General features: G+C 37.4%; 2 protein-coding genes across 3 annotated transcripts; both read right to left on the bottom strand.

Annotated features, from left to right (window-relative positions):
- Positions 1 to 449: 449 nt before the first annotated feature.
- Positions 450 to 4,750, bottom strand: bpgm (2,3-bisphosphoglycerate mutase). The gene is made up of 3 exons (XM_027135207.2): positions 4,598 to 4,750; positions 2,103 to 2,725; positions 450 to 1,263 (listed from the first exon to the last, which is right to left on the bottom strand). Exons 1-3 carry the CDS (start codon positions 4,702 to 4,704, stop codon positions 1,088 to 1,090), a joined length of 906 nt encoding a protein of 301 aa, XP_026991008.2. The 5' UTR covers positions 4,705 to 4,750; the 3' UTR covers positions 450 to 1,087.
- Positions 4,751 to 5,280: 530 nt separating this feature from the next.
- On the bottom strand, positions 5,281 to 9,199 carry LOC113635612 (troponin I, slow skeletal muscle-like). 2 transcript variants are annotated; one of them, XM_047802601.1, is made up of 8 exons: positions 9,058 to 9,199; positions 8,688 to 8,730; positions 8,559 to 8,562; positions 8,348 to 8,392; positions 6,522 to 6,653; positions 6,311 to 6,400; positions 5,778 to 5,951; positions 5,281 to 5,612 (listed from the first exon to the last, which is right to left on the bottom strand). In XM_047802601.1, exons 2-8 carry the CDS (start codon positions 8,699 to 8,701, stop codon positions 5,523 to 5,525), a joined length of 549 nt encoding a protein of 182 aa, XP_047658557.1. In that variant the 5' UTR covers positions 8,702 to 8,730; positions 9,058 to 9,199; the 3' UTR covers positions 5,281 to 5,522. The 2 variants fall into 2 exon arrangements, with proteins under 2 accessions (XP_047658557.1, XP_026990947.1); XM_027135146.2 differs by having other exon boundaries at positions 8,348 to 8,395; positions 9,058 to 9,194.
- Between the last annotated feature and the right edge of the window lie 5 nt (positions 9,200 to 9,204).

The raw sequence follows: 9,204 nt of genomic DNA, 5'->3' as shown, positions 1-9,204 counted from the left end.
TCTTGACTCATCTCGTTTCCTTTCTTCCCTTTTTTTTATTTTTTTTGTTGGTTGTTTTTGGTTTTTTTGTTTGGGGGGGGGGTATCATGGAGGGTTGAGATGGAACAGAGAGAGAGAGAGATAGAGAGAGAGAGATAGAGTATAGAGCAGCTCGAATTATCCTTATGTCTAGATGGGACAACCGACATAGATCATATAGATAGATCTATATATACGATAATTAGCTATCTCATTATACTTGAGGATAGAGTGGTACCCCTCCCTCTCCCCCTCTCTTTCTCTCTCTCCCTCTCCCCCCCCTCTCTATCTCTCTCTCCTCTCTCTCTCGCTCTCCTTCTCATTCTTTCGTCTCAGGGACAGAGACATAGCACATCATAGATATAGCGAGCTATATGGAGAGAGCTAGAGATAGCAGAGAGAGTAGTTACCGGTGATCTCTCTATACATACTGTACCGACAGACAGAGAGAGAGATTAATAATGTTATAAACATTAAAATAAAATGTTTCTATAACTGCATAAAACTCAGACATCAGGGACCATTGGCGTAGTAAATGTCCACTTTTGGACCAGGACTGCGCCGACTAGTAGTAATGTTGAGGTACATTTTGCATTGAGGTGCATAAACTCTAAACAATTTCCACAGCATTGAATCTGCTAACGGTTTAGAGTAAGACAACACGAACATTTCTTAAACACAAACGATGTAAACATGGGTGGATCCTGGACTCTCCTTTACTTAAGACAAAAGCACAGCTGGTCTTTCCATTCAGACCAGTTAGACCAGTAATCTCGAAAGAACAGCAATCAAGTTTAAGCTCAGGCTTATTACTGGAGTCATACAGTACAGAAATCCACTGTAATTCAATTTTCTCTTAATATTTCACCAAACAGAATAAAACACGATTATTCGTCCTGTCCGAGAAAAATAGCCGCCGCTTTGTACCTAAAACTAAAACTAAGACCAGTAACAATCCATACACAGGTGTACATTAGTGTAACTTTTCTCCTGTCCAGTGCATCAATATAAATAAAACATGCTATAACTTATCAGCATATACTTTCACTTCATTTCAAACACTTTTTTTTCATTTGCTTTCAACAACTTTTCCCTGATCTTCCACCTTTTTGATGGCCGCCTGAATTTTGGCCTGATCTCCCAGCAGCTCTCGAGGCTTCAGCGGCCGGAGATTTTCATCCAACTCCAGCAGAACCGGCACCCCAGTGGGAAGAGTGACGTTCACAATGTCGGTATCAGATATACCTGTTGTAGAATAATGATCATGAAAATTAAAATGAAGAAAAATAGACCATAAACCTGGCTACAAGTGTATAATTAGAGAAGTGAGGTTTATATATATATATATATAACATTTCCAGACCTACTATATATTGTGAACGGATCTATTTGGGAGCTCTTTACTTGTGCTTATTTGTATTCTTGAATCTGATTGGTCAAAAGGTGTTGTATCGTGGTAACCGCAGTATGATTAACGTGAATTGTGTTTATATTACTGCGCTCTTTGCAGCCGGTTATTGTAATAATGGACGTGGTGAAGGTTTCAGTATGGAGAAATGAATTTGTAACAGAGTGAAAGCTATAAGATGAAGTTTTCTGCCTCAGTGGAGTTTAGGGAAATTACCCATTGTAGTTTCTTGGTAACAAGCAACCTCTCACTCACTCACGCACTCATTTTCTACCGCTTATCCGAACTTCTCGGGTCACGGGGAGCCTGTGCCTATCTCAGGCGTCATCGGGCATCGAGGCAGGATACACCCTGGACGGAGTGCCAACCCATCACAGGGTACACACACACTCTCATTCACTCACACACTACGGACAATTTTCCAGAGATGCCAATCAACCTACCATGCATGTCTTTGGACCGGGGGAGGAAACCGGAGTACCCGGAGGAAACCCCCGAGGCATGGGGAGAACATGCAAACTCCACACACACAAGGCGGAGGCGGGAATCGAACCCCCAACCCTGGAGGTGTGAGGCGAACGTGCTAACCACTAAGCCACCATGCCCAACAAGCAACCTGATGGTTTTTAATTTAAGATATTCCAGGCTAGTCAAACTTGTCACAGGTCACACTTACCTTCTAGATGCTTGAGCAAGGCTCTGCAGCTGTTTCCATGAGCTGATATGAGGACAGTTTGGCCACTCCTAATTTCAGGAACGATGACATCATTCCAGTAAGGCAGGAGTCTGTCCAGCACCTCCTTCAGGCTCTCCGTTTTGGGCAGCTCCTCTTTGGGCACATCACACGTGCTGTACCGCCGGTCACTGTAAATCTCCACAAAGTAGGGATGGGATTCATTGATGGGGGGTGGTGTGATGTCATAACCCCGCCTCCATAGCTTTACCTGCTCCTCACCGTGGTTCAGCGCCATCTCGGCCCGGTTCAGACCGATCAGAGCGCCGTAGTGGCGTTCGTTCAGCCGCCATGACTTGGTGACCGGCACCCACTCTTGGCCCATGGCCTCCAGTACAAGCCATGCTGTCTGAATGGAGCGGCTGAGGATCGAGGTAAAAACATGGCCGAACTGGTAGCCGTGCTGCTTCAGCATCCGACCGCACTCCTGAGCCTCCAAGACTCCGTTCTCGCTCAGTTTCTGGTCAACCCAGCTGCAGAAGCGGTTCTCTTTGTTCCAGGCTCCTTCACCATGCCTCAGCAGGAACAGCTTGTGCTTCGACATCGAGGAGATGTGCGGCTTGGGCCTGAAAGAGTTCAACGTTAAACAGGCAAGCACAGCAGCCATACAAGTTTTCTTTTTCTCTTCCACATCTGATTATTTGCTGCGAACAAATCTTTTATGGAGGATCATGTTGGATATTTCGTGGAACCAAAAGCAACATTATAAAATAAACACAATGAAATTTTATGAAGTGAGACTGAGGCTGATTTCTTTCTAGCCCAGAATGTAGATTAGAATTGTGGATTGTATGATGGATGAGGAGCTTTGTGGAAAAATAAATATTGTAAATTAATATATTGAATACTGAATGAAGTAAAGTTGAAATGGAAGGAGGGGTTTGTTTTACTGTTACAGCGAGCATAACAATTTAACCGTGTTCTCTCCCACTACATGACGTGTCAGAAAGAAGAGTCAGGAACAATGACTCTCAGTCTTACTGCTGAGGTTCTGCACAAATCTAAAAGACATACTGTCAAATACAAATGTTTGTGTACTTTGAGGACAAGATTAAGAGGACATAATGTATAACAAAACATACCAAGTGCTTCATTATTACCAGTAACAAAAAACAAAACAGTCAAATGTTAGTTAATGTCCTGAATGTGGTCATAGAGACAGAAACAGAGAGTACATTTAAACAATTATATTTCTACCTCATGGGTTTGGATTTCAGTTTTCAGGTTGCATCTTTTCTGATTTTTTGCTGTTTAAATGATTACAGTGGTGATAAATAATGTAAACTTTAACTGCATTTAGACAAGGTGTTTTTAATACTATACAAAATATTATGTGCAACTTGATTGTGTTCTGTATGTAAAATACACAAGTTACACGTAATATTTTGTATAGTATTAAAAACACCTTACATAGAGATCACAATTGGTTAAAAAGAATCTGCTTTAGTAGATTTACCAGCTCCAGTTAGACTCTGCTATACTAAAGAGGAGCTGCCAACTCCACAAAGCTGCTCCCAGCGACCATTATACACACTGTTATTACTGTTTAACTGCAATAATAACAATAACAAAAAGTACTTAAACAACACATGTGCAATAATAGAAATTTTGAAAAACGTGCAATACGTCTGATACGTAACTACCTACTCGTGGTCTATTTTTTTCTTCTTTGTATTTATACGTTGTGTTGTGTATAATATACATTATACGTATATTATATTATGTCTATATAAATAATAAAGCTGCTTTGAGACAATGTCGACTGTAAAAAGTACTATAGGAATAAATTTTAACTGAATTGAACTACATTGGATTGAACTGAACTGAATTGAATTAAACTGAATTGAACTGAACTGAATTAAATTGAACTGAACTGAATTTAATTTAATTGAACTAAATTGGATTTCAGCTTCAGCTCTAATGAATCAGCTTCTGTTTACTTTAGGTCTGAGTGAGGACCGATCTAAATATTAAACCAGCTCAACCCACAATCTATACGTTTAATATGGAAAAATAAACCTAAATATCCCAAACACTAAATGTAACTTTACCTACTGAAGGTTAGGGTCAGAAAAAGGGTAAATACTGACAGTAAAGATCAGGGGTCACTGATTAAATGTCATGGAGCAGCTATATTTTCCTGCACCGTTCATACTCTTACAGCTTTGTCATATGTTTTTAAAACGAAACATACAGTTCTTTAGAGAGAAAGAAAGGAAATAAAATGCGGAAACATTAATCGTAATGTTGACTGATTGCCAAACCAGTAGTGCAGTAATTAACTATAGCGTCTAAAAGCCGAATCGCTAACATGATACGAGCTACATCGCAAAATAACACGCAAAAAAATGTTTTATTTTATTTTGTTTTGCTCTTTAAATCAACCATTTTAAAAGGTTGTGGTTGATGAAATCGCTGTAAAATTATTCGTCACTCACCACAGGACAGTGTTGGCGTTTAAAGAGACTAGCAACCATATACGGGTTGAAATGGAATATCTGGCAACTGTGTAACTAACCGTGACTGAAATGATGTGCAGACTCATACAAGTACACTACATAGGGTGCAAGCACCAATCATTAGCTAGCGGACTAATATAGAAAGTGGAACGTTATTTAAGACCCGCCCTTTCTTTATATTACAGCCAATGAGAAGATTGCTTTCCACCATATCGAGCGACAACATACACTACGGTGGCCGATAGATTAAAAAACAAAACATTCGCGGTTTTATAAAACATATAGATAGTGCTGGATATAAATATACAAAATAGTGCTGGAGACACAATTGATTTATATATCAAGTAATATTAAGACCAATATCCTGATATCAAAAACAGCATGCTTAAATCTAAGTTAAAGCTAGTACCTTGTCATTTCAAGCCTAGGAAGACAGTCATGTTTTCTTCAACATGATGCAGTTGGTATTTTTGAGGACCAATTGTATTGACACTTGGTTCATCTGATCAGTTTTTAAATGTCAGGCTTAATAGTGTCAATATATTTTATGATAGAGACTCGATACTCTAATAGTGTCAACAGTAGACACTCAGATACTCTAATGGTGTCAATGGTAGTAACTCATATGCAAGTTATTCACATGTTCCAAAGCATCTTCAAAATGACATTTAAGAAAACAAATATTTATTAGGCGTATATCACATAGACAACAACATATTGTTATAATATGATCATTATTATACAATAAAAATATAATAATAATAAAGTATTATAAAAATGTGTTCTTTATGTGTTTCCACAGAAGCCATTTTAGTCACAGGTTGAAATTCACACTGGGAGCAAAAATAGATTTATTTCCAGAACTTAGAAAGTCCAGTTATTTGGAGTTTTCCATTTCACGGTACTAGGATGCTGTTCCAGCAAACATCTTCTTTCTGCCTTCCATCCCAGACATGGCATCCACATTCTTCCTCCAGTCAGTAACCTCCTCTCTCTGTAAAAAGGTGAAGATTTGGACTGCTTTAAAATACAGGACCTGATCACCTCTCTAAATTTAATACGGTAACATTTAGACAGATATTTCTTTAAGCCTCTGAGTTTGGGCCTATTGCATAGCTCAACATGTAGACCAAACGCTTTCTAAAATAAGTACTTTTACCTTATCCTCTTCTTTCTTGACTGTCTTAAGGTTGGCCTTGAAGTCAATGGACTCTTTGTGTTTGGATCCGAACAGAGCTCCGAGCATGGCATCTGCAGACACTCGCACTCTCTTCAGGGCAGGTCTCTTCATTTTGCCCTTTAGTTCGAATATTTTGTGGCTCAGTTCTGCAATCTAGAGCAAAAGTGAAGTGAATGTGTACACTTTACATTTTCAAGTTTCCAGCTAATTTTTAAGAAAATAAGCTTTAAGAAATGTCATTATGTTGTGTCATTGTGTCATAATCTACTAATTATGTTGAAATCCATTAGGTTTATTAAATCTCAGTTCATCACAACAAAAGGTCAAAACCAAACCTGCAATGTTTTCCAAACTTCTGTAAATGAAGTCTATTTACATGTCTGTCTCTCTGTCTTTTATTTGTCATTGGGTCTAGTGTATCTAGATATACTATCCTAATAATGATAAGACACATATCCAGTGATGTCCTATATCTTCTGTGCATTAGAATGTTAAGTTAAACCAGTAATCACCTCTTTTTCATTTTTATTAACTTTAGCTGCAATGTCATAGCGCTCCTCGTCAACAACATCGATTTTGCGATGCAGGTCTTTGCACAGGTTCTGTGAAATAAACACAGAAGCTTAAAATAACACAAACATGCAACAAAAAACATATTGCTGTGCCTGTGTGATTGATCTGATTTATATGTTTAGAGGTTATATGACTGAAAACAACAAGCACCTGTAAGTCTTGCAGTGGGAAGCCACTCAGCGACAGAGGAGGCACTCGTTCAGTGAGGGTTCTTTCTCGCTCGATTTTTTTCTCATTCTTTTCCTCGTCCAGCAAAGTGCTAGCTTTCTTCAGGATTTTGGTCTGCAATAATGAGTAAAACAAAATGAGTGTTGGTAGCACCATGTACAGTTAGCGGCCAGAATATCAGATTATTTTGTTTGTGTAAATACTTATTAGCATAAAGGAATGAATGCCTTTTAATGAATTTACTTATGAATTTTTTCTTTAATTTCTCATATAGTCCTTCTATTTCTCTATATGATTCCTAATACCTAAGGGATGCTGGTGATTACATACAGAACTACTGAGATGATTCAAATCAATGTGCAGTATGACACAGTAAGCCTGCGAAAATTATACACAACCACTAGAGTCTAGAGATTGAGGTCAGAGCTGAGTTGGCAAACAAGCTTAACAGGATTTAGTTAAAACCAGTCCAATCCAGAATAAAATATCTGACCCTACCAAACCCTTTAGATTCCGCTGTGAAATAAAATTGTTATACATATATATACACATTCAAATCATAAAACATTTTTAATGAAGCAGCTTTAAAATCTTGAGGCTTTTGTAAACATAAATATTGTACAATTTAAATGTCATAATAAGGACAATAAGAACAACTGGGAAAAAGTAAAATCACTACCATAGCAAGCAAATACAGTAGAAATTGTCTATAAGCCATGAATTTAACCAAGTTACCATAACTTATTTCTACTAATACACAGTTCCGCCTCTCACTACGTCTCACCTCCCCCCCACACTTCATCTCACTACATTGTAATCCTATCCACAGCCCACAAATAATAATAATGCAGCTAACGCATGCAAAACATCCAACCACACCTAATAATCCACCTCCCTGTTTTCTTGAGCTTCTGCTCTGTACAGTATATCACACTACTTGATAGATATTAGCACCTGTCTCTTGTGTCCAGTTTGTCTCCTGTGTGTCTTGTTCTGTAAATCCCTGCCTCACTACTCATGTATATATAAAACCCTGTTGTCATTTTTTAACGTCATTGCATTGCATTGCATTTCTCAACACTGTGACCCTGTTCAGTTACGGTTCCTTGTTTTTCTAGTTTGCCAAGTTTAGCTCTGGTTTACGTAGGTTCTGACTCGTCTAGGAGAAAACATCAGGGAAATAAAACAGAGGGGTGATGCAGTCAGAACTGGATCATTCATCTGTCCTGTGTACTCTGCGTTGTCAATAAAGGAGTTGTTTTGTTTTTTTTTAAACCAGGAACAATGTGGTTATCGTTCTCGTGGCTTCGTTTTGTCAACAAAATTAAAAGTGGCATCAGACGTCTAAGCACTAATTGCTGATTAACATATTGAGGGCAAAAAAACTCTCAATGAACATGTCACAAAGATCAAAGTTTTGGCCCAAAGTTTTTTTTGTTTTTTTTCCTTTTTTGGACACTGAGTAGTGAATATGCTCTAATTTGATCAAGGAAAAAAAAAACTCACCCAAATTCTATTCTAATTCAAATTCTATATTTGCTATATAACATTTGCTATGGAAAATGAACAAAATCTCTGGGGAAAAAACATCCACGAAACATGTAAACATACGTCAAACTTCCTAGTGACCAAAACTGCAAGTATGTGTGTGCCACATTGAATTTTCTAGGAATTCTGGAGTCCATAACTGCCTCCGCTACTAATATACTTAATAATACTAATTAATATATGATATTAATAAAAGTGAAATACGGTTTTTAAACTATCCCTAAATGTGGGTTACATCAGAAATGTTACATAATACTGACCTTTAAGTATAAACGCCGTGATGCAGAAATTTTTGGCTTTTGTTTCTTCTGAAATAAAGAATACAGTAAGTAATACATATAAAAAATGAAAGACTTTGAATAAACTTTCTGTCTGTCTTAGATGTAGATATGTGACCAAAGTAATGTCACGTTTGTGTGTAAAAAGCATCCAGAGCATAATAATGATTATTTAATTGCAGTTTGTACTCACCACTCTTAATCCATTGGATGTGAACAGTCATGAATAAACAAACAAACAAACAAACAAATAAATAAATATGACTGAAAGACGTAAAAATTTTAATAAAATAATAAAAAAATTTAATTTGGATTTACTCACCCCGTCTCAGACATGATGTCTATCTCTTGTCGTTTTTAATTCACTGTCAACATATAAAGCAGGTCATTTTAAAACAAATTTATTTATATATTTAATTATTTTTATTTAACATTCTATGTCTCTTCAATCACATGACATCGTTACATCCTGTTTAATCAAATCTCATTGGTAGAATTGTGGTCCACACCAACTTGCAATTATGTGGGGATGATAATCAAATTTATTGAGTGTATATTTATTACCAGAATAAAGTATAGAATTTGTATTAATCAGAAAGCATACAGTGCCATTTACAACAGATCACACTGCAGATGCTAAACCCTGCTGCAGTTTAGATTTGTCTGGGACATGAATATAAAATCAAACTTACCTTCCAGAGGACAGACGGATGACTTCAGTGTGGCGAACAAAGAAAGGAGGCATATTTATAGAGTCTGAAGTGTTTGTGAGTGGGCCACTAAAATAGCCTTTGTACCTCCTGTTCTAGTTCAGACATTCTGCAGCGCCTTGACTGTGA

The sequence above is a fragment of the Tachysurus fulvidraco genome, chromosome 17, assembly GCF_022655615.1.
Source record: "Tachysurus fulvidraco isolate hzauxx_2018 chromosome 17, HZAU_PFXX_2.0, whole genome shotgun sequence".
In the NCBI taxonomy this organism is placed as follows: Eukaryota; Metazoa; Chordata; class Actinopteri; order Siluriformes; family Bagridae; genus Tachysurus; species Tachysurus fulvidraco.
This window is presented reverse-complemented; position numbering and strand designations above follow the sequence as displayed.